The 26,385-nt window shown below is 40.1% G+C and overlaps 1 protein-coding gene across 2 annotated transcripts in view; it reads right to left on the bottom strand.

Annotated features, from left to right (window-relative positions):
• LOC133650575 (gap junction delta-2 protein-like) overlaps positions 1–26,173 on the bottom strand; it is a 46,671-nt gene extending 20,498 nt beyond the window's left edge. Inside the window, exons 1-2 of one of the 2 annotated variants that reach the window (XM_062047971.1) lie at positions 25,912–26,173; positions 22,285–22,341 (exon numbers count right to left, since the gene is read on the bottom strand). In XM_062047971.1, the coding sequence (XP_061903955.1) occupies positions 22,285–22,341; positions 25,912–25,982 (128 nt within the window). In that variant the 5' untranslated portion in view covers positions 25,983–26,173. The remainder of the gene's footprint in view (positions 1–22,284; positions 22,342–25,911) is intronic. The other variant, XM_062047972.1, reaches the window with a different exon arrangement.
• Between the last annotated feature and the right edge of the window lie 212 nt (positions 26,174–26,385).

A 26,385-nucleotide genomic window follows, 5' to 3' on the forward strand; every position in this document is an offset into this window, starting at 1 on the left:
TTTTGCTCTTGTAGATCACACACAACACGCCCACTAATAGTACACGCAATTTTAAAGTTTGCGCATGCTGTTTAGCGAGTGGTATTTATATCTTAGTAGATCAAGCCTTTTGTGTGCTGTATATTATAGTGTATTAACCCAACGCCTCTAGTTTACTTTGTGGGAATAGGAAAGTGTATGCAGGGAAAGGTTAAGGATGAAATTAAATTAGCTTTAACCCTCCTGTCTTAGTGGAGTCGTGATTGATGTATTTCCTTGGCCTATGGCCTTCTGTGTTGTCTTTGTTGATATATGATGATAAAAGAGCATCTGACACCAGTGGCAGTATGGCCCATTGAGCCTGTCTGTCCTCTCTCTGCTCTCCTCTGCAGAACCATGTCATCATTCACCAGCCCAGCCTCATCCTACTTTCCTTCCCCTGAGTGCTTACGACTTCCCAGACCGAGTTGCAATGCATTCGTTTCACCATTTAAAACAACAGTTTGTTGCCTACATTGCTTTTAGTCACAAGCATGGGGCTTGGCCTGGATACCAGGCTCTTGTAGAGCTAAATGGTTTGACAAAACAGACTATCTTTGAATCTCAGTAAAACTAAAATAATGCTATTTGGTAACAGTAGAAGAGAAAGTCAAACACAAATACAAATAGATGGACTAGTGATTGAAAGAGTAAATGAAACCAAATTTCTAGGTATAATGATTGATGATAAATTTAACTGGAAATCTCATATAAAAAATATACAACATAAAGTAGCAAGAAACACGTCAATAATGAATAAAGCAAAACATGTTCTAGACTAAAAATCACTCCATATTCTCTACTGCTCGCTAGTGTTTCCATATCTGAGTTATTGTGTAGAAATATGGGGAAATAACTACAAATGTACACTTCATTCATTAACGGTGTTACAAAAAAGATCAGTTAGAATAATACATAATGTTGGTGTTAGAATAATTATGTATATATTATCACACTAACTTTAGTATGCTTAAAGTCCGTTGCTTTAGTTATTTAGCTATTGCGCTCAAGTTGGACTTTTGTAATCTGTGCAAGGACAAAGACTTCTTGTCTGAGGGGTGGCCTCAGCCGTAGATGTTATCTTTGTTTTAACAGCCAAGGACTTCAACAACCTCAACGAAGATAAAATGACAGCAAGCAGACAAAGCAGAGACTTCAAGGACCTCAACGAAGATAAGATGACAACACGCAGATGAAGCGGGGACAAGGCGAAATCACAAGGCCCCCAGCACATTCCGTCACGTATCGTGCGTCCTGGACCTGCTTTGCATAATATATGTGACCACTCCTTTTAGAAGCGGCCTTCGTATTGTTGACTGTGGAACTCCTGAATAAATAGAGGGACGCAGGAGCTGAACCTTAGAGCGTAGGGCGAGACTGTGACTAAGTGTGCAGCTCCATGCGTTCTCCCCATGAGTTAAATTGAACTCTGTCTCTGCATGATTCCTTGCTTCTTGTCTGATTAATAGATGTCATCAGTGTTTGAACCTGACAGTTGGATATAGAGAACATACAAACCCTTTATTTATTAAATAAAAAATACAAAAATTCCACGACATAGTGAATTTGCAAACCGCTAAAATCATACACAAAGCAAACTATAATTTGCTACCCAAGAATATACAACAATTCTTCTCAATAAAAGAGGAGAAATATAATCTTAGAGAAAAATGGAATTTCAAAAATTTGTACACACGTACAACACTTAAGACTAGGGATGTCTGATAATGGCTTTTTTGCCGATATCCGATAATCCGATATTGTCCAACTCTTAATTACCGATACCGATATCAACCGATACCGATATATACAGTCGTGGAATTAACACATTATTATGCCTAATTTGGACAACCAGGTATGGTGAAGATAAGGTCCTTTTTTTTTTTTTAATTAATAAAATAATATAAGATAAATAAATTAAAAACATTTTCTTCCATAAAAAAGAAAGTAAAACAATATAAAAACAGTTACATAGAAACTAGTAATTAATGAAAATGAGTAAAATTAACTGTTAAAGGTTAGTACTATTAGTGGACCAGCAGCACGCACAATCATGTGTGCTTACGGACTGTATCCCTTGCAGACTGTATTGATCTATATTGATATATAATGTAGGAACCAGAATATTAATAACAGAAAGAAACAACCCTTTTGTGTGAATGAGAATAAATGGGGGAGGGAGGTTTTTTGGGTTGGTGCACTAATTGTAAGTGTATCTTGTGTTTTTTATGTTGATATAATAAAAACAAATTAAAAAAACAACAACAACAAAAACGATACCGATAATAACAAAAACGATACAGATAATTTCCGATATAATCTAGCCTTTAAATAGACTCCCTTTTTAGACCAGTTGATCTGCCGTTTCTTTTGTTTTCTTTTCTACTCTGCTCCGGGGTGGACCGCTAGCCTGTCCATCAGATGGGGACATCTCTACGCTGCTGACCCGTCTCCGCTCGGGATGGTTCCCGCTGGCCCCACTATGGACTGGACTTTCGCTGATGTGTTGGACTTTCACAATATTATGTCAGACCCACTCGACACCGAGGATGTCGTTGTGGCTTGTACAGCCCTTTGAGACACTTGTGATTTAGGGCTATATAAATAAACATTGATTGATTGATTGATATTACATTTTAAAGCATTTATCGGCCGATAACATCGGCAGGCCGATATTATTGGACATCTCTACTTAAGACCTTCAGTATATCAGTATGTGGGATTAAATTATGGAATGGATTAAGCAAAGAAATCAAACAATGTACAAATATGATCCACTTCAAGAAACTCTTCAAACTTAAAAGTGTTTACAAAGTAAAAAGAAGACGAACCATGATAAACATTCTGAATTTATTTCATCCATTCATTCATTTTCAAGATAATCTTACTCATCTCACCATATGAAATATAACTCACTTCACCAATTATTATTTATTTTTATTGTTATTACTTATAGAGTATATTGTGAATAAATTGAGAACAGGAAGTGAACAAAAGTTTTATCAACTGCTATGTAAAGGAAAAGGGGTAGGAATAAATAAACTCTGCTTCCTCCTTCTCCTTTTGGAACATGTTGAATAGAGAAACTGGAAATGGTGATGTATCATGTTGTATGCATGCATGTTCCAAATAAACTCAAACTCAACTCAACTCAAATATACTCCATAATATGAAACTATAAGTACATGAGCTGCACATGTAATTAGTAAATAACATAATATAACATTAGGTCACTGGCAGTGTATAGGGCTTCACACGGCTGACTATAGTGAAGTATAGTGCTTATACCCTCCTGAGAATCAGTGACCTCTGCAGTGGACTTTCTTTTGCAGAACCGGAAAACAAAAAGCACGGACTGAAACATCCGGCCCCCAAACACTACACATGCTCTCATAGTTTACACACCCCATCAATATGTTGCCGGGATGAATAATATCCTGCAGTGAGCAAACGCTGAGCTCAGCTATACCAGGAAAATCCGCCATCAAGCAGTGTAATCAATAGCAGTCAACACCGCGGATTGCTGCACAAATAAACTAATGACAACTTCGAGAAGTGCAGACAAATAGTTTAATCTCATAGACAAATTAAGTCCTTCAGGTCATTATATATTATGGATCGCTCAATGCCAGGCCAAAAAGCTTTGATAACACAAAAATCATACATGAAATATATACAGATCTACAGGAAGTCAGCAGTGTTCAACATATGAGATTATTTTAGGAGAACCTGGGTGCTCTTGTCAAAGTAGGGTACCTCCCCCTGCTGGAGATATCTTGACCTATTTAGGCTAGAATACAAATAACTACTGCAGCAGACAACTACTTTGGGGTTTAGAGGTCAGTTCTCATCTTTATCTTTTTCTTTACAATCCAACTCTGGCAAGGATTCAGAATTGTTGTCGTAACCTCTCTTTATTTTTTACCTTTAATTTGTTTAGATCTCTCACAAAAAAAACCCATTAAAAGTAAGAGAAATATAAATGGGGTCAAACTATCGGCATCAGACCTACATCAACTTTAAATTTGTGAAGTGACATTAAAGTATGTGTAATTATGGAACGAGTTGAGCAACAAACACAAACAACGTAGGGATATGAGCTTGTTGGAGAAACAGTGTAAACATCACCTGTTTATACTGTGGTGTTTACACGGTACATTAAAGAAGAAAAAGTCTGATATCATTCATCCTGAATTTCATGAATACATGATGTGTTAGTCTTTGTTCTGCCATTATTTATACATTATACATTGTTTCTGTCAGTTTTCTACTTCTGTATCATCTTTAATTACTTTATTCGTTTGTTTGTATTAATCATTTACCATGCCAAACAATGGCAGCCAACCAACTATCAATAACTGCAGAATGATGGAGAAGGCAAAGGACTGAATAAGTTCATCTTCTTCCTACTCCTTTGCGGACGTGTTAAATTATGTTAATGTGACGTTCCTGTTATGTCCGGACTAGTGATGGATTTTGTGTTGAATTCAACACTGTTTAGAATAATGTCTCTCAAAAGGCAAATACAGTGCATTTTATGTGCAGCACTTCGGTCAGCGAAGTTTAAAGTTGAAAATACAAATTTTATGACATGCTCTTGAATGTGCTTGCATAGCGTGAGGCACGATGGAGGTTGGAACTAGGAAGTTTTGCACGACTTTGCAGGTAATCCAGAATGTTTTAGTTGGTGACATTTGAAATTGTATAAACGCTGTTCCAGTGTTGGGGACAAAATACAGATGAATAAAAAGTGCCGTATTTTTCGGACTATAAGACACTACTTTTTTCCCATGCTTTGAACCCTGCGGCTTATAAAACGGTGTGGCTAATTTATGAACTGTTGTTCGCTAACGGCCATGTATTGTATTCAACAAATAGTTTTCATGTTACACCAACGGGGACACAAAAAAGGTGTGTTATTGTTTGTGCTACGGTGCCATTTTTGGAATGACTTCGCTCACTGCAGGTGCTGCGGTTTAAAAATGTACTTTCTGTTTCGTTCCTTGAACTGGAAGTATAACCGTCCAAAATCGTTTTTGCTCGAAAGGATTCGTCATCAATCACCCCAAGCAATGTTTGTAAGTTTTACAATACAACTAAAACAATTCATACTTACTAATCCATCCCACGTGTGAGTTCTGTAGAAGTGTTTTCATGCATATTTGTACATGCTATCGTAATGTAACCAAGCTGATGTCGTTAGCATTAGCAAATATGCTAAAATGTTTACAAGTGTCTGTGTTAGTATGATTAACTTACAATGGCATTATTTTCGTATTGTTACAGTTTCGTAATTTCACCAAAACGCTAGTGGGTCCAAGACGATGACTTCTGTTTTGTTTGATCAGCCGTTTTACTGCCGTGTTACAGGCAACGTTTGGAAATAATTAAGGTATGCAAATAATCATTTATAAAAAAGTTCTGTGTAAATAACTCATTTCACAATGTATGTATCTGCGGCTGATATATAAATACCATAGATTTTTGTTGCAAACAATTTAAAAAATGTAAAAAATACTTTTTTTCTCCTCTTGCTCCAGCATTTTTTTTTGCCCCTCAGGGGCTTCCGTAGCTTGCACCGTCGTCTTACCTACTTAGCGGCACACCTAGGAAAACATGGCCAATGCTAACGCTAACGAGAGCAAGACGTTTATTGCAAAGAAAAGGAAAGGGTTGTCAATACTTTGGTTTTGACGCAACAGGCGTGGAACAAATGACTGCAGGCTGCAAAGTTTTTTTTAAATAGGACAGCAGCACAACAAACTGATATCTTGCATCTGAAAACGAAGCTTCCAGTCGAGTGCGGGAAATACAACTGGTTACGAGGCGAACAAGACTGCAACAACAAACAAACTCCGGGCTAAAAATCGACTTACTTAGGGAGAATCATTCACACAAGGTACGTATCATGATGCCATGTATGATGAGAAAGAAGCACAATGCACAGAGCGATCACTAAAGCAGTCACTCTGGACACCGCCAAGATGTGGGAATGAAAAAGCCTGCGTTTACTTTATCCACTTACTGAAACAAACTTTAGTCCTCTCAATGTTTTACTTGTTTATTTGTTTGCATACAATGTATAATAATACATTTTTATTGACACAAGTATTTTATTCAAGACGGACGTTTTAAGCTTGCACTTTGTTGAGATTATTATTTATTTGCATGCAACACATTTTTGATACATAAGTATTTTATTGCTTACCAGAGGAAGCTCTTAATTTAGTTCTACGTAAATTATTCCATAAAAAGTAAAATTTTTATCTGGTCTAAAAAAAGAACAACATTATTCAAATGAGAATTTTGCGAAAGGTAAGATGCCGTGTATGCAGTGTCATTTCAATCTACTAGTTTTTGATAAAATAAACAACAACCTTGTTATCTCTGTCATGTGTATGCAATGGTTTATTTCAAAAGCAGGGAAAAAACTGGCAATCATTTTTTGGATTAAAAAAATGGGAGATTTTTTTATTTTAGGCCATCCAATTTTCTACCACTTGTCCCTTTAGTGGTCGAGGGGGGACGGGAGCCTAACCCAGCTGCATGGGCAGAAGGCAGAGTACACCCTGGAGATTTTAATATGGTAAATACTTGCTAGACTGAGGTCTCATGCAAAATGATGCACTTGAAACTTAGTGTGATTTTAGATATTTTTCCCCTGAAGATTTTGGTCAAATTCTGATTTGTACAACCTGAGGAACGTCTTTTGCGATTTTTAAATGAATGAGATCTTTATTTTGTCACAGGTAGAATGTACAGCAAAATGTGTCCCTGCATTCAAGCCGCCCTCTTGAGGAGCAGCGGGCAACAATCGTGCAGAACCAGGTCATGGGTCAGCATACTAGTCAATGAAGCATCCATATGTGGGCAGCCCTGTGGGTGAGGTGTTTTGCCCATGGACACAACAGCAGGGACTTTATAGAGCAGGGGTGTCAAACTCATTTTAGCTCAGGGACCGCATGGAGGAAAATCTGTGCACAAGCTGGCCGGACTATAAAATCATGGCATTAAAACAAAAAAATAAAGACAACTTCAGATTGTTTTCTTTGTCTTACTTTGGCCAAAAATAGAACAAACACATTCTGAAAATATTACAATAAAAATATAGAAAAAACTACCGGCAGTGGTAAAGTTTAGACCAGGGGTCCCCAAACTTTTTGACTCGGGGGCCGCATTGGGTTAAAACAATTTGGCCGGGGGCCGGGCTGTATGTATATATATATATATATATATATATATATATATATATATATATATATATATATATATATATATATATATATATATATATATATATATATATATATGTATATATATATATATATATATATATATATATATATATATATATATATATATATATATATATATATATATATATATATATATATATATATATACATGTACAAAGTGGATAAGAAAAGACAGATTTATTTATTTATTTATTTATTTTATTTTTTTAATACTTGGGACTTCCCGCGGGCCTGATTTTGGAGACCCCTGGTTTAGACCCATGAAGGAAAGAAGAAAGTGAATGAATGTTTATAACTGAATACATTTACATATGCATAAAAATGAGTTTTCTTTTGTATTATTTTTTTTATTGAATTAAGGAACGTTTATGACAACCTTTTTCCAAAACACAATATAGAATGTGAGATATAACAGGATAATGCATACATTTATCATTTGTTTTCCAAACGGTTACAAAAAAGTGGGATCCCAAAAATTTACTTTTGGACTCCATTTTTATGACTTGATGGGGTCCCTGGGACCCCATTTTGAATATTCCTAGCGCCAACACTGATGGAGTATTGCTGCGTGCAAAACAGCAGCAGGTGGCTGTGGCCTGCGGGCCGGTTCTAATACTAATCAAATATCATCCCAGGGGCCATAGATAATTCATTCGCGGTCCGGATGTGGCCCGCAGGCCTTGACTTTGACACCCCTGTTATAGAGGAAGCCAGATTAAAATCCAGAACACTACACTCACTACAAACCGCTGTGCTTGCTGAGCTATACCCAAACAAAAAGCATTGGCCAGAAATGGAACGCAGGTCAAAGCAGCTTTGCTTACACTCTACAACCAACGCTCCAAGCCATCCAATGTTTGACCAAGTAGGCCAGCGAGCAACAAGGTGTATAAACCGTAGCTCCTCCTGGCTGGTCACGTCCATATCCATTTTTAATAAAGGACATGACATCTGTTGCAGCTTTTAACAACCACCTAATACTCTTACAGATTTTACAACAGTTTTGTTTTTTTTACACTGCGTGGTCAATAAATGCCAGTCGGCAGAAAGAGAAACAAATTCAGGAATGTACTGGCTGGTGTGTAAATGTTTCATGTGAATTATATTAGCATTGTATGAAAGTGTGCTCTAAAAAGCGCCATAATTTATTTGAAGATGCAGTCTGCGCTGCTGATTAAAGGTGCTGTTTATTCAGCCAAAGCTGCATTGCTGTGTCTGTGTGGATGGTGAATATTGCATGTCATTCCTCTCTAAATAGCACTGCAGTACCAAATTCCGTGCAGAGGAATGTGTGTGTGTTTGAGTGCGGGGGGGGGGGGGGGGTTCACATCTAATAAAGAGCGTGCACATGTTAAAGTTGTATATCCTTTCAACCATTAAAACGAGGAAACATTGTTTGACTCTTTCTGCGGCCTTCTCAGCCATACATCTTCTCTTCTCCAGCTGTTCATCCAGCGGCAGCATTTATGATTTTATCTTCCTAGTATCACTCTACCGTTATCTCTACCGCTCCACTTGATTTTGGCTCCTGCACCCCAGGATTGCAGTGTCGAGGGAGAGCATGCAGCAGCATACTTCCTTCCTCTACCTGCAAGGTGTGAACCTCAGATTTAATAATGCAGCCCTGAAGGGGTTGTGTTTTTACGCTAGAAAGTCACACACCTGAGGTCCCGAGAACATATGGGCCCAGCACAGCGTTTTTATATCTATTATTTTTTATTTATCGTGTATATGCTATATGTGGCTGAAGATATAAAGTTCCTGATTTAGGACTGTGTAGTCCAGCTGATAATGCAGTGGCCTTGAAACTTGATGTCCTTCATGTTTAATTGTTTGCAGCATTGTTTGCTTATTTGGTGAGAACACATTAAAATACTTTTTGTAACATCAGTAGTGTATTTGTTTTGATATATTTATTTATTCAACAACACACAGTCTTATTCATTGTCATGCAATTATACTACTACAAAATGACAGTTTCAGTGTCACTGCCAATTTATTTTACATAAATGACTCAGGAGCTCATGGGGCCCGGCCGGGCACAGCCCGAAGAGGCAACGTGGGTCCCCCCTCCAATGGGCTCACCACCCATAGCGGGGATCATAGAGGTCGGGTGCGATGTGAGCTGGGCGGCAGCCGAAGGCAGGGCACTTGGCGGTCCGATCCTCGGCTACAGAAGCTAGCTCTTGGGACGTGGAACGTCACCTCGCTGGGGGGAAGGAGCCTGAGCTAGTGCGCGAGGTGGAGAAGTTCCGGCTAGATATAGTCGGACTCACTTCGACGCACAGCAAGGGCTCTGGAACCAGTTCTCTCGAGAGGGGCTGGACTCTCTTCCACTCTGGCGTTGCCGGCAGTGAGAGACGACGGGCTGGGGTGGCAATTCTTGTTGCCCCCCGGCTCAGAGCCTGCACGTTGGAGTTCAACCCGGTGGATGAGAAGGTAGCTTCCCTCCGCCTTCGGGTGGGGGAATGGGTCCTGACTGTGGTTTGCGCTTACGCGCCAAACCGCAGCTCAGAGTACCCACCCTTTTTGGATTCACTCGAGGAAGTACTTGAGAGTGCTCCCCCGGGTGATTCCCTCGTTCTACTGGGGGACTTCAGTGCTCATGTTGGCGGTGACAGTGAAACCTGGAGAGGCGTGATTGGGAAGAATGGCCGCCCGGATCTGAACCCGAGCGGTGTTTTGTTATTGGACTTTTGTGCCCGTCACAGATTGTCAATAACAAACACCATGTTCAAACATAAGGGTGTCCATATGTGCAGTTGGCACCAGGACACCCTCGGCCGCAGTTCCATGATCGACTTTGTAGTTGTGTCATCGGATTTGCGGCCTCATGTTTTAGACACTCGGGTGAAGAGAGGGGCGGAGCTTTCTACCGATCACCACCTGGTGGTGAGTTGGCTGCGATGGTGGGGGAGGATGCCGGACAGACCTGGCAGGCCCAAGCGCATTGAGAACGTGTGGCAGAGTCTCCTATCAGAGAGAGTTTCAATTCCCACCTCCGGAAGAACTTTGAAAATGTCACGAGGGAGGTGCTGGACATTGAGTCCGAATGGACCATGTTCCGCGCCTCTATTGTCGAGGCGGCTGATTGGAGCTGTGGCCGCAAGGTAGTTGGTGCCTGTCGTGGCGGTAATCCTAGAACCCGTTGGTGGACACCGGCGGTGAGGGATGCCGTCAAGCTGAAGAAGGAGTCCTATCGGGTTCTTTTGGCTCATAGGACTCCTGAGGCAGCGGACAGGTACCGACAGGCCAAGCGGTGTGCGGCTTCAGCTGTCGCGGAGGCAAAAACTCAGACATGGGAGGAGTTCGGGGAAGCCATGGAAAATGACTTCTAGACGGCTTCGAAGCGATTCTGGACCACCATCCGCCGCCTCAGGAAGGGGAAGCAGTGCACTATCAACACCGTGTATGGTGAGGATGGTGTTCTGCTGACCTCGACTGCGGATGTTGTGGATCGGTGGAGGGAATACTTCGAAGACCTCCTCAATCCCACCAACACGTCTTCCTATGAGGAAGCAGTGCCTGGGGAATCTGTGGTGGGTTCTCCTATTTCTGGGGCTGAGGTTGCTGAGGTAGTTAAAAAGCTTCTCGGTGGCAAGGCCCCGGGGGTGGATGAGATTCGCCTGGAGTTCCTTAAGGCTCTGGATGCTGTGGGGCTGTCTTGGTTGACAAGACTCTGCAGCATCGCGTGGACATCGGGGGCGGTACCTCTTGATTGTCAGACCGGGGTGGTGGTTCCTCTCTTTAAGAAGGGGAACCGGAGGGTGTGTTCTAACTATCGTGGGATCACACTCCTCAGCCTTCCCGGTAAGGTCTATTCAGGTGTACTGGAGAGGAGGCTACGCTGGATAGTCGAACCTCGGATTCAGGAGGAACAGTGTGGTTTTTGTCCTGGTCGTGGAACTGTGGACCAGCTCTATACTCTCGGCAGGGTCCTTGAGGGTGCATGGGAGTTTGCCCAACCAGTCTACATGTGTTTTGTGGACTTGGAGAAGGCATTCGACCGTGTCCCTCGGGAAGTCCTGTGGGGAGTGCTCCGAGAGTATGGGGTATCGGACTGTCTGATTGTGGCGGTCCACTCCCTGTATGATCAGTGCCAGAGCTTTGGCCGCATTGCCGGCAGTAAGTCGGACACGTTTCCAGTGAGGGTTGGACTCCGCCAAGGCTGCCCTTTGTCACAGATTCTGTTCATAACTTTTATGGACAGAATTTCTAGGCGCAGTCAAGGCGTTGAGGGGATCTGGTTTAGTGGCTGCATGATTAGGTCTCTGCTTTTTGCAGATGTGGTCCTGATGGCTTCATCTGGCCAGGATCTGCAGCTCTCACTGGATTGGTTCGCAGCTGAGTGTGAAGCGACCGGGATGCGAATCAGCACCTCCAAGTTCGAGTCCATGGTTCTCGCTCGGAAAAGGGTGGAGTGCCATCTCCGGGTTGCGGAGGAGACCCTGCCCCAAGTGGAGGAGTTCAAGTACCTCGGAGTCTTGTTCACGAGTGAGGGAAGAGTGGATCGTGAGATCGACAGGCGGATCGGTGCGGCGTCTTCAGTAATGCGGACGCTGTATCGATCCGTTGTGGTGAAGAAGGAGCTGAGCCGGAAGGCAAAGCTCTCAATTTACCGGTCGATCTACGTTCCCATCCTCACCTATGGTCATGAGCTTTGGGTTGTGACCGAAAGGACAAGATCACGGGTACAAGCGGCCGAAATGAGTTTCCTCCGCCGGGTGGCGGGGCTCTCCCTTAGAGATAGGGTGAGAAGCTCTGCCGTCCGGGGGGAGCTCAAAGTAAAGCCGCTGCTCCTCCACATCGAGAGGAGCCAGATGAGGTGGTTCGGGCAACTGGTCAGGATGCCACCCGAACGCCTCCCTAGGGAGGTGTTTAGGGCACGTCCGACCGGTAGGAGGCCACGAGGAAGATCCAGGACACGTTGGGAAGACTATGTCTCCCGGCTGGCCTGGGAACGCCTCAGGATCCCCCGGGAGGAGCTGGACGATGTGGCTGGGGAGAGGGAAGTCTGGGCTTCCCTGCTTAGGCTGCTGCCCCCGCGACCCGACCTCGGATAAGCGGAAGAAGATGGATGGATGGATTAAAATACTTTTTGTAACATCAGTAGTGTATCTGTTTTGATATATTTATTTATTCAACAACACACAGTCTTATTCATTGTCATGCAATTATATTACTACAAAATGACAGTTTCAGTGTCACTGCCAATTTATTTTACATAAATGACTCAGGTGCAGGGCAGCAGAGGGGTTAGTGTATCTGCCTCACAATACGAAGGTCCTGGGTTCGATCCTGCGCTCGGGATCTTTCTGTGTGGAGTTTGCATGTTCTCCCCGTGACTGCGTGGGTTCCCTCCGGGTACTCCGGCTTCTTCCGACCTCCAAAGACATGCACCTGGGGATAGGTTGATTGGCAACACTAAATTGGCCCTAGTATGTGAAAGTGAGTGCGAATGTTGTCTGTCTATCTGTGTTTGCCCTGCGATGAGGTGGCGACTTGTCCAGGGTGTACCCCGCCTACCGCCCGATTGCAGCTGAGATAGGTGCCAGCGACCCCCCGCAACCCCAAGGGGGACAAGCGGTAGGAAATGGATGGATGGATGGACTCAGGAGCACCCCGTAATTTAGGTAAATTTCTATTTTTAGACAAGAATAATATTGTTTAAAGGGGAACTGCAATTCATTAGGAATTGTGCTTATCATTCACAATGCTTATGTAAGACAAGAACACATACATGTTTTTGTTTTTTATGCATTCTAAATATTAAATAAATGTGATAAAAAGTCCGCTTACAATGGAGCTTATGGGAAACGCGCTATTCTGCCTATAAAAGTACTTGGAAAAACATCCAAACACGTCCATCAAGGTTTTATATACATGATGTAAGTATATATGTAATGTAGTAATGGGCACTTTTATAATAACATTGAATATTTACGTATTTTGATAATTTTAAGCACACAAAGCCCCTTAATTTCAAAAACGCATCACAATGTTAGCTTTTTTTTTAAAACTACATCATTGATTAAAACTCACTGCAGACTTCATGAGAGCCAACAAACATAATAAAACATTACTTACCAGCAGGGGCGCCGCTAGGGATTTTGGGCCCCATGAAAAGAATCTTTACAGGGCCCCCTGTATTATAATTGCATCATCATTAGGGGCCTCTCTGGGCCCCCCTCCATCATGGGCCCCTAGAATCTGTCTCCTTTATCCCCCCTTTTCGGCGCCCCTGCTTACCAGACAATGTCTGCTGTCATTAGAATGCAGACTGATAGAGTCTTGTTATATCCCCGTTTAGATGAAGAATGACTCATAATCTTTGCGAATAAAAAGGAGGCGGAACCAAGCATCTTTTCGTGTCGTTCTCGCCATTTACGGGTCAAAATTGACTGTCAAAGTGTACTAACTTGTCGGAATACATCCTCAGCCTTCTATTATCCAGGTGCGAGGCATTATTTATGATCTAGAATAAAGTTTGATGAGCAGGGAAGCGAGAAAACAGCTGACCGCTCGATGATGTAAACATAGGGACACACTCTAGTGATCGCGCGCCGCTATAAATAGTTTGTCTGTGTTAGCGCTTATAATAACAATATCACTAATATTTGGTTAATATTCAAGTCACAAAATGTAAATGGAGTACTGTTGCTGCTTTTTGGATGATTTTTATAGGGTTTTATGGGCGGAATAGAGAACATCCCATAAGCAGACATTTGTTTACATTTATGTACAAGTTAGAATGCATAAAAATAAAAATAAACTTCCATCGTCATTGTCTTTCATGATTGTGAATGATAGACAAAAAAAAAAAAAGAAGTGCAGTACCCCTTTGGAAATGTGCTTAGATGGTGCTTAAAAAGGCTTCTTTACAAGGGGTTTTCAACTTTCATCACTGTTAGAGATACTTTTCCAAAAATAAGGAGAGGTGAGCACATTTTGGCCAATAAGCATAATGGCGCTCTGCCGCATATGTCAACTGTCTAATCGCATTTCATTTTTGTTTCTTGTGTAGATGAAGCAGGAACAGCAACATGTATCAACTCTTTATTGCTCAAATGACACAATTGTCATCCTGCCACAGAGCTCAGACCTACTTCCTGTTCCTGTCTACAGCGCTAAGCCTTCTGGGTAATGTAGTGTATGAACATTAAGCAACACACTGGTGTCCTCACTTCCTCATTTATGCAGTTTCATATTCATTTAACCTTCATTTATTCAATTTTGGACAGATTGCTTGCAAATAAGCAGCATTTACATGACAGATAGGTTGCCGTCTGATGATATTATTTCATCGTCTCTTACTGTATTTACCAACAAATATTAGCACTATGGATTGCTCTCAACAGTTCACAAATGATCTTAACGTGCGGGGTTAAATGTGTTCGGACATAAATAAATGCTTAAAGGTGCCATATGTAATAATTTCATGTCAAGTCATCATTAAATAGCCCTGATATGTCAAAAGGCATTAATAAATCATGTTCTTTTTGAAAACCTCTATAACTGATAACTGTAGTTCAGCTGGGATATGCTCATTTAAAAATTTGATTTACAGCCCCAAAATCTTGTTATTGTTTTAATTTCGATGACCTGCCTTCAACCATTTGACCAATTAGAAAGTCAGTGAGTGTGTCACATCCAGGTTGCCAGTTACGCGCCGCCACCTTTGTCCTGCCACTGGTAAAGTTACTAAACATGTAAGACCTAATAAATCTAAAAGGCGTCGTTACGATTCTCAACTTATTCATGACAAAGTCAGGAACAAAACAAGGATTTGTATCGGGGATGCCTTTGAAAGATGGAGACGATTGAAGGCGGAGAAGATTTTTTCTTTTGACGCCAAACTTGCTAATTTCCTCCTTGATAGGTAAGTCAGGCATTTACGTTTTCTTATTACTTGTAATAAATGGCAATGGACATTTCGTATGTATACTATATTGTCCAATACAGTCTATGATGTTGTCTAACAAAGCTAGTATGATCGTACAACGAATGCTTAGGAGCAAAGCAACATCACACTAGTGTAGCTTAGCATGCTAGCCCGGTCAATGACACATCGATATATGGGCTAACGGGGGAAATATATGCCCGTTAGCATGTATGTCGATGTGTCATCCAACTGACAGGGCAAAATATATTTTCGACAAATAAAACCAATGATGATATGGGTAGTGTCAGTGCCTATTTTGTTTTCAATATGTTGATATGCTGTGGAAATGTGTTAGCACGGCTAAGTGCGGTTTCTGGTACTGTGTGTGCATCAGGCACATATGGGGTGGTATTTGCTTGGTACAATATAATGCATTACATGTAATATTTTCTACTTTGTGTATTGACATGGTAGTAGGCTATATGATTTATGCGTAATGTGGTTTATGCGTAACGTGGGTTGGCTCACAGAATCGCACTCTGCACTGAAAGATGGTGATGTGCGTACATGGAAGAGAATGCAGTGCGTCAGGTTGGATGCAATATGGAGTTATGCTGAACGAAATGTGGCGGTAATTTTACTGTTGGCCTTGGCTTGCCATCCAAGTAGGCCTATGTGATATGTAATATACATATATTATTATATATATTTATTTCGATGGTGTTCCGTGCGGTCAAACTAGACATTTTAGCAGGGTAATGCCAACAATCTGTCCCGACTCCCGACTAAAATATTGCTGCGTAACTTTACAAATACATTTGGCTAATCGACATCAGTAAAATGTGGCATAATTACTTAGTAAACCATCTCGCAAGAAGCATAAACAAGAGAAACCTACAGCGTAAGACTCGTCGATTGCCATTTGAAGTTCCTTGGAGTAGGATTCGGATTCGGCTGTGTATCTGGCAACCTCAGTCATAGAGAGTGGGAGGGGATTACAGAATTTTGACCAAGATTGCAGTACCATTTCTGGCCACATTATTACATGTGGCACTTTTAAGATAAACAAACGTAAGCGTGAAATATACATGAAGAATGTTTGCAACTTGTGGACATAAATAAGCAAGGTGGTGTTTCTTTTCTGTAATTGTGTGAATGCTCTAAAGTATTTTTCCCATTCAAAATGAATGTCCACATTTTTCAACTGATTCAAACCATTCCACCTTTAACCCATTTCCAAGTTCAAATTCCCAGAATTCCCAGTTTTTCAAGCCCTATAGTCAGTCTTGTTTCTTTCAACTACTCCTTCCACATTTTTAAAACCATTTCAACCGTTCCACCGTCAAAACATTCCTCTTAATCAGGACAAAAAAAAATGTTGTTTTTTTTTAAACTGTAAAAATTCTTGGTTTTCCCAAAATTCCCGGAATTCCGTAATACCATTTCTCAAATAGAAATGTTTACTACATTTCTATACTGATTCAAACAATTCCAACAGCAACACATTCAGCACATTCAGAACATTGAAGCTATTCATCTTTTCTTTTTCTTTTTTTTATTCCACTTTTCCCCAAATTACCAAATTTCTGGGACATTCCCATTGAAATGAATGGGATATTTTTCAAAGTTCCACAATTCCTATATTTTTCAACCGATTCAAATTATTCCACCTTCAACACAACACATCTTGCAAATTTAAATGAACACTCTCCCACGTTCCAAACCAAATTCAGTTTTTTTCAGGAAATTATGGAATTCCTGGAATTCTGCAACACTTGTTCTCAAAATTAAATTGTCACTTCTAACACATTTCCCAACTGATTCAAACAATTCTAACACCAACCTCGTTCAAGACATTCATGCCATTTATCACATTTTAAAAAATTCTCACTTTTCCCAAGGACATTCCCATATAAATGAATGGGACATTTTTCAAAGCTCCACATTTCTCAACAGATTCAAACGATTCCAATGCCAACCAATTCAGCTCATTCAAGACACATGTGCCATTATCATTTTACAAAAAAAATCCTACTTTTCCCGAATCTCCCAAATTACCAGGAAAATTCGATTGAAATGAATGGGACATTTTTCCAAGTTCACAATTCCCACATTTCTTGACCGATTCAATTAGTTCTAATACCAGTCCGTTCAGCTTATTAATTGTATTACATGGTGCCATCTTGAAAGTATGCAAACTGTTCTAATGTTAGCACAGCTAATTTGTTATGTTTTATCCTACTAAACATGGATTTGGTTACTTGGGGCCATCTAAGAAGTATTCTCGCTGTTTCCCTGTTACCTTGCTAATGTTACCATGCTAATGTTAGCATGCTAATGTGTTATGTTAGCATTTTAGCGAGTTTTATCATTTTTAACATGATAAACATGGATTTTGTTACTTGTCGCCATCTTAGACGTATATTAGCTATTCCGTTGCTAAAGTTTACATAAAATGTTAGCATGGTAGCATTCTAGCTAATTTTGGACATTTTAATCACAGATTCTGTTACTTGTCGCCATGTTAGAAGTACATGCAGCTGTTCCCCTGTTAACATGATAACTCTTTATGCCAGCATTTTAGGTAATGGGATATATTTACAGCAAATATGTATTGAGTCTGTTACTTTGTAACCTCTTGTGGTATGCTTAAATTAACTATACCAACAGTTAGCATTTCAACATTCATAATACATTTCAGTATAGCTTCTGCTCTTCATCGCTCAAAATATTTTTAACCTTTAAACTATTTCAACTTTCACACCATTTCTTCATTCCACTCGAATTTCATTTAAGCGTTAGCTCTTTAACAATTAAACCATTTCAACATTCACACCATTTCAACACTTGAACAATGTCAACATTCAAACTGTTTCAACATTCAAACTATTCTTACATTTGATCTGCATTTCATCAGCATTTCAGTTCAGCTTCAACATTAGAGCATTCACACAAAATTTCTACAAAACATAATCTAGTTCTAACTATTACTATTTTTTATTTAAATGTAATTAAAACAGTACAGTAATTTGAAAGTGAGCTCTCATTATGTGCTTTTAATTCCATATATTGTCTACTTTTAAGTTTGTGTGGTAAAAAAAACGAGTAAAAAATCAATACAATATTTGTTTTTCAATTTTAAAAGTACATAGAATATGCTTTAAATTGACTCAATTTGACCCCTTTGGTAAGGTCGTTTTAGATAAAGGGTAGATCTACACGTTGAAACCCTCTATTAAAAGTCTGTTTTAAGAGAAAAAAGTATTTAGTGTGCTGTAGCGCTTTATGGGCTATAGTTAAATTATGAAATAGTGTTTAACGCTACACAAGGACAATGCATGTAAATGTATTCATTGGGTAATCATGTACATACTGTGCAAGATGAGACCGGATTTAGAATTGTAAATACACTGGTTACTATATGCAGGCCACCTGAGGCATTGAAGCAAATCTCAATGTATCTGTTTGAAAGACTATAATCAAGAAAACTCAACTTTCTATTCCTAGCTTCTGTTTCTAGCTTCCTAGCTAATCAACCACCTAATGCCAGATCAACAGTTAGCTTAAAGTCTGCAATTAAGAATAATTCCTATTATAGCTGGAATAGACAGTGTCATGGTTGGAATATCTTCTTTAAATTGCAGTAGAACGGTCAAACAGATGACTGACATGCAACCACAGTTATAAAAGCCAAGGACACCATCAGCCAACATGATTTTGAAAAGCAGGCTTCGAACTCCCAACTGCAGACATGCACATGTGTTTCTCAAAAGCTACACAATTCTATTTGTGATGCCAGTTGCCGCATGCTAAGGTGTGAAAATGCACTTCAGGATGCACAACTGTGATCAACCACAGTTGGTTGCGTTAGCACGTGCGCAACAACAGACCACACCTGACCACACCCAACTGACGTGTTGGCTGTGATCAGTGGTGCAACAAACTTGAACCTTTCAACCCGTAGAGGTCAGTGCAACAAAATTTGGACTCCATGCACTCTTAATGGTGTGGAGTGGATCCAATCTAAGAGGCACCTGTGCAGCATAAGATTGTGCCAGAGGGTGAACAATTCTCCAACTTGCTGGTACATTCCCACAAAATAATGGGGATTTATTATCTAACCATGCAAACACATGCTTAGTGGACTAGCCCTAACAAAGTGGTTTTGCTGTATTTGGGCCACAAGGAAAATAAAAGAAAACTGGGGAAAAAGTTGCAACATTATGATAATAAAGTCATATTTTATTGAGACAGTGGTCATTTTATTGGAATAAAGTCATTATTAAAACAATCGAATGTCAAAATTCCCACACTAACTCTTTACTTATATTATATCTTCATAAGAACCTATTTGCGGTCTATTTTCTTTGCTGTATTGTGGCATTCAACTGCCCAAACTGACTCTCCTATTGTTTTATTCTCGCAAAATTACAACCATTTCAAATTCTGACATTTTTCTTAATGGTAATATTACTCCAATTAAAACTTTTATTCAATTTTACTGCTGCATGCTTGGTCTACAAAAACAAATAACACAGGTATCAACAGCTGTGGCTGTAGGCAACCTCCTGGATTAGTTTTTAACAAAGCCACAATATGGCAATAGCTGCATTTGTAGCATCCTAAATATGTGTTTACCGCTAAAAACTCAGCTATTTGTGTGGAACTCATGCTGAACTGTTGTTTACAAAGAAACCATTACCGCTATTATACATTTGTTGTACAATATACTTGTTCAAAAATGGCCATGTGGTCAAGAGATCCATCTTCCCTGTACACTTCAAACCATTGTGTACAGTATATGACTTTTAACATTTATACAATTTTTGAACTAAAATTGCCTGCCTCCAGTTAAAGGGGCTGTTTGCAACATTTACGCAGATGCCTAGAGGGTGCTAACTTTTCATTGATTTTTAAGTTGTATATCCCGCCCTCTTACCATGTAAAGACGTAACTGCGCGCATTCGCTTGTGCTGTTGTTAGCCAACGATAGCACTTCTGATAGCTAACATTAGCCATCACGATTTTGCATGTGCGTGTGGACAAGACGGCGGTTAGTAACAAGACTGAACGTTAAACAATTTTTCGGACCCATGAGCAAATTTTATTCAATAAAAAAGTAAATGTGGAAAATATAAACACATTAAAAAACATCTTCAGTTAAACCACGAATGGTAAGTAGTGCTGTCAAATTATTAATCATGATATGTAGCACGTTATTACACGCTTGCATACTTTGATTTAACTTATAAAAAAAACAATATTTGGACACAAATGCAATTTTATCGCCAAACTGTCATGTAGTTTTTTAAATGTTTTACTTGAATGCACTACATCTATTTGCAAAAAAACTATTATTATATTAAAAATGTTTATAAATTTCCATATGCATTGATCTTATCATTGTCCATATAAAAACTTGCATTGCCTTCTAGGTAACCGTCCGCGGTTAAGGTAAAGGAGCATGTACAGTCAAAATAAACTGTGTGATTAAACTGAGTATATACATGATTAATAATATATTTTTGTGTTTAATCACAAGTTAAAAGGGTTGTTTGCAATATTTACACAGATGCCTAGGGGGCGCCAACTTTCCAATATATTTTACACACATCCTGCTCTCCTCGTACGTAATTACGTACGTGCGTACGTAACACATGTACGCGCTTTAGGTGTTGTTAGCTAATAATAATCATTTGGATAGCTAGCGTTAGCTGTCATTGAATGTACATTCTATCACAACAACAGCATGACTGCAAAATGTTGCTTCTCTTGGACTGCTTTTGTATGTGTGCATGCGCTCTTTGCGTGTTGAAGTGACCGGGTGAGTGACAGCCGTAAACTCCAATCATTTTACTCGTGCCCGTAAAAAATGTTGTTATAATTATGAAAAATATAGACAATTGTCAAACAAATGCGTTCTGTTAAACCACTAATGGTAACATAAGCTGTTCTTGTTATATTTTTTGCTTTGAAAAATGTTACTGTGAGGAAGTTGCAAACAGCACCTTTAACTTGTTATTTTTGAGTGCCCTAATTTTTTTGGTTTGAAACAGCCCCTTGACCTCTGCGGTTTAGTTAGCATTTACAAGTACGTATGTATGTACGTCACAAAATTATTTCCTTGATAATGCTACAACTTCACTCCGGTAAAAGACGACTTCATTCGTGTAAACATTCAATATTATGACTTAATTCTGATCATATTGCAACTTTTTTATCTCCAAATTAAATTATGGCTCTGTAAGTGATTACCACTTTATTCTAGTATTTTTCTTTTTCTTTTAATTTTCAGTGTGGGTTTAGTACTTGAATGCACTGAAGAACACCTGCTTACAGATGGAATTAAAACATTCAACCAGGTCACAATTTTATGATAACTAAGCCTGGGCCCTCGCTACAATAAAAAAAAAAAACAATCCAAATCGCCTTTGCAATTAACCAGGAGAAAATATCCCAGACCCTGCAGCCTACAAATGTGCACACCGAGACACCACAGACAATGTTTCTGGGCTCAAACTGCATCGGCAAGCGGGAAAGATGTCGGAAAACCTCATCGGAAAGCTCTAATGTTACATCTAATGCCCGGGGGCTCGCTTGAGCGGCTTGCAGGACAAACACAGTCTGAAAGAAAGCAAAACACATTTACCGAGTGTATCACTCTATTTAGCACAGGTGGGATGTTCATGTCCAGAGGGCATCAACTACCTTCTGGATTATTTCCCCATTTCACATTAACACTTAGCCCTGTTTGTGTCATTTTGTGTTATTAAACTTGTGGCCTGTCGTAGAAACAAAACAAAAACAAGTACTTAAAGGACTATTATAAACGGAGCCGCAACAGCTTCTAGGCTAATTACTATAGTGACTCAGGGAACCATTTTAATGTTCAGCCAGTGAAGTGCATGATCAACAAATGGCTTAATTAAGCACAGGAAAGGGAGCCGTTACATGGTTATAGTATTTGTTATGACTTTTGAAAGAGGGAGCAGACCAATTGAGAGTTGCCTCCTTGCCTCTGAAACCACTAGTGGGGGCGGAAAGACTCCAAAACAAAGTCACAACAGTTAGCATTTAGCTTAGCAAAGTAGTCATGGCTGACAGGTTAGCAAACAGTTGCCTACTTACACATCCAGTAGAAACAGAGCAACACGGACATCCCTTTGGTCTCCTTTTGCTGGCCACCTGTTGGACGCAATTCCAATATTCACTGGCGTTTTAGCCCTTGTACTTGGTTGTATTTATCGCTCGCTAGATATGAAACAGTATTCGTCAGCGCTAGGGATGTAACGATAAATGGGATAATGACAAACCTCAGTTAATATTACCGTTTTAAATTGAAATCATCATAAAAGCGTGATTGATAACCACACTTTGATTAACTCAGCCCTGTGACACTATTCATTTAATGGTGGATCAAGCTAGCTTTAGCTCGCTAGCTAACTTAAGTGCTAACAATGTCTTTCCCCATTTAGAAACGACATACTGAACGCATTACTGTCTAAGCAACTAAGATATTCATTTGGGCACGTTTAACTCTATTGAGACACACGAAGAAATATGACACTTTTTAAAAATCTAACTCAAAATGGAAGAAGATTAACATATTTAAACACTCAACTAAAACAATACGGCTCTTAAGAAACCAGAACGATATTTAACGTTCCTTTTGCCAAGAAAGTATACAGTTGCCCCTCACCACAACACACTTCAAATTTTGCGTCTTAACCACGTCACATATTTTTTTAAATGTTTTGTTTTTTAATTTAAAGCGTAGTAAAACAAATGGTTCTAAATAACTGTTTTCAAGCTAAATAAACTACAATTATTGGCCACTACAGGACACCAAACCAATCAGAGCGCGCTGTTCAGTATCGTGGCCACTGATTGGCTCAGCCTCAGGCAGCATTATTATATGAGATTAAAAGAGTGTAACGGTCACTTAAAGGCATTATTTCATGCATGTAGGGCTCTTACGATATTGAAAAACAAATTTAGAAGGTCATAAACAGTTTTTATTCTTTGGCTATGAAAATATTTGATTTATGATTAATGATTCCTACATTGCGAAAATTCATTAATTGCAGTAATGCCCAGAACCAATTAACAGTGATAAACGAGGGATGACCGTACTGTGTGTCTATTCATTTCATTAAAAAAAATAAAACCTGGTGAAAATATTTCAGTGTGTGTGTGTATAAGTACTTATTGAGTATATTTAACAATACCGCAATAATTTTGCTCACAATGACTGCGATGTGAAATGTTCCTATCGTTACATCCCTGACTCAGCACTTACTGCGTTGAAGAAAATGAGTCAAAACGCTACAGAACTTGAAAGTTTGAGCTTAATTCCCAGTGGCAAGCCCCATAAACTGCGGTCATAAAATCCCAATGATGAGAAGCCATAACTTAATGCATCTTTAAACTCAGTCAGCGTACTTGCAGGTTTTCCTTTGGCGTTGATATAATGCAGCTTCCATAATCTCTGTCTTTGTGATGCAGCGAGAATGAGCCAGTAGTATAAGTACGAAGATTTTACACATTTCCATGACATGAGGATCATGAGCATTGGGTGTACAAATTTAAGTTCCTCACACAGAGCACCCAGCACACTGTTTTTGCACATGTATATTTTGGCATGACCCCGCTCGCCAATCAAACCCTTCTTCACCATGACACGTTTAGATGATGCAGCTCAATAAAAACAATGGCATTTTCGGGGTTTTTTTGTTTGTTTTTTCCTCACCATCCAGCTCCTTCTGTCTGAGCCTTATCCTATCAATACTATTCTTTTAGGTAGCATCAACACAGGAACCTCTCTGAACTTCCCATAATACCCAGTAAAGCCTGCTATTGATAATGTGTGATCAGTTTATCCCCTAACTACGTATAAGTGTGCAGGATACGGGCGAGGAAACAGGGTGACCAGCGCAGTTTCACTGTCATATCCCCTCTTTGAATTGAGAACAGGATAATATGTATTTGTCTATCAGTACAAACCATTTCTGCATACAATCACTGAATTACAACAATACAGGCATGGTTGGGATGGGTACATTTCACTTTTGAACCGATGCGGTACCATTTCTTGGTACTTTTGTGTGTGTGTTGATGAACGTTAATTGTTTAAAAATAAGGAAATCTCATGTTTTTGTTAACGTTTACCACTGAGCTGATAATGATAACTTTGTTGTACAGTTGTTATAACTTGTTATCTTACACTTCTGAGTCTCATTTGCAATTATTATATAGTCTACAGGTGTCAAACTCAAGGTCCGGGGGCCAGATCTGACCCACACCATCATTTAAGTTGGCCCGCGATAGCTTGTAAATGTGTATCAATAAAAGCACCTAATCCATATGGATAAATCTATTTGACCTTTCAATTTTTACATAGAGAAATGTACTACATGCAATTTCATATCTTCTTAACTTTAATATTATCTGATCATGCAACAAGATATTCCAAACATTTTATGTGGATAAAATGAACATATAAATATTTACTTGTCACCTCGACTTATGATTTAAAAGCAAGTTATCAAACGCGTAGACAATTGTGCAAATATATAATGAGGCGATTATACATTTATACTCACATATATTCAATATTGCAAGCGGCCCTCTAACAGCACCCATAACTGAGATGTGGCCCGCAATGATAACCAGTTTGACACCCCAGATTATAGTAGATTTTACATGCAGTTGCAATTCCCAAATGTTCGGTGACAGTAGTGTATAGTCTAAAGTGTGTTGCCATAGTAGTCTTTGCTATAGAGTTGAAAGTGCCAGTCTAGTTTTATGTTGCGCCCTACAAAGTGTTTATTTAACCCGCATGGTTCAGTGCCTGCTTTCTGTTCTGCCCGGGACTTGAACCTGGGTCGCCGGCCTGAACGTGTTAGCTACCGAGTTAAAAGCCAGAGAGATCAACCTGATAGCCAGCCCTGCTCTTGAGGTTGCCAAGGAGTGAGGTTTACCAACGTACACATGGCCCAGCCACACCGGCTGACCTCTGTTACATTTACAGTATACTGTAAGTATTGTACTTTTTGATTGTAACGTGCATGTAACTTGCCATGTAAAATCACTAATTCTAATCGGTCGCAGGTCTATGGCGAATCCAATGTTAATCAGCATTAAACCAGCACATTTAAAAAATCTGGAGGCTTTCTGTACTTTTGGGCACCTTCTTTTTTGTAACATTAGAGGCAGTCCGACTGAGTCCACTTCTTGAGTGCTTGTTTCCCTGCTAAGTGTTTGAGCCGATGTTTATTCTGCAAGCAGATATGACGTCAAGTGCAACAAAGGTATTGTTTGATGTCACGTGAGTCGGTACCCGGTGGTACCACCACAATTCGGTCAGTACCTGTCGTAGTACCGAATTTGGTACCCATCCCTTAGTCACGGTAAACCCAAAGGGCTTATGTATGCTTTGTCATATTTCTTAGTCGTTTTGATACGGTTATCGTCATTTGTTTTCCTTGTCTGTGACACCCTCTCTATTTCTGTGTACTTCTTTTATGAGTTGAGCACTGCTGTCCCCTTCCTGGAGGCATGTGCATCGTTCAAGCAGGAATAAATATATTAATACTGAAAGTCTAACTAAAAGTCCACCGTCCCAGTATTTGAGGAGTTCTGCGTTAGAATATACAGCAGCGGGACAATCCTGTGCCTGGAGGGGTGGGAGGGGATGCACTGTAGAAAGATGAGTGTGAGCACAAGCATATAGTGAAAGATGAACAAGTTTCTTACCGGCCAATCATAGTAGAGTGCTGCTGGACAGCCGCCTCCAGCAGCCGCTCCAAAATGGTCCACTCTCCCATGGTGAGGTGTCAGGGTATAGTCACACCAAACGGGGTACTCGACCTTTCTTCCTCGCGCCCCCCCTTGCCTGTTGACCTCTGTGCTGCACTGGCTCCCTGTTGACCTCTACACCTTTTGGGTGATGCTTTTGTGCTTCCCCCGGGCTTGCCGTGCGATGATTCTCTTGCCAGTGGTGGAGAGGTGCTGAACTGATTGCCTACCCCCCCCCCCCGCCCCCCTCCCTCAGCCCTCTCCTCCCTCTCCTCGCCTTCACCCCACCTCCTCTCCTGTGCAGTGATGCCTGTCCTCCCCTGCCGCACCACTGTGTTCTGCACTACAGCATATGCTATAGCTCACTGCTTGACAGCCATGATCACCCTCTCTTTGCAGCCTCTCTCTCCCTCCACTCTTTACCCTCTTGGT

This window comes from Entelurus aequoreus, linkage group LG05 (assembly GCF_033978785.1).
Source record: "Entelurus aequoreus isolate RoL-2023_Sb linkage group LG05, RoL_Eaeq_v1.1, whole genome shotgun sequence".
Taxonomy (NCBI): Eukaryota; Metazoa; Chordata; class Actinopteri; order Syngnathiformes; family Syngnathidae; genus Entelurus; species Entelurus aequoreus.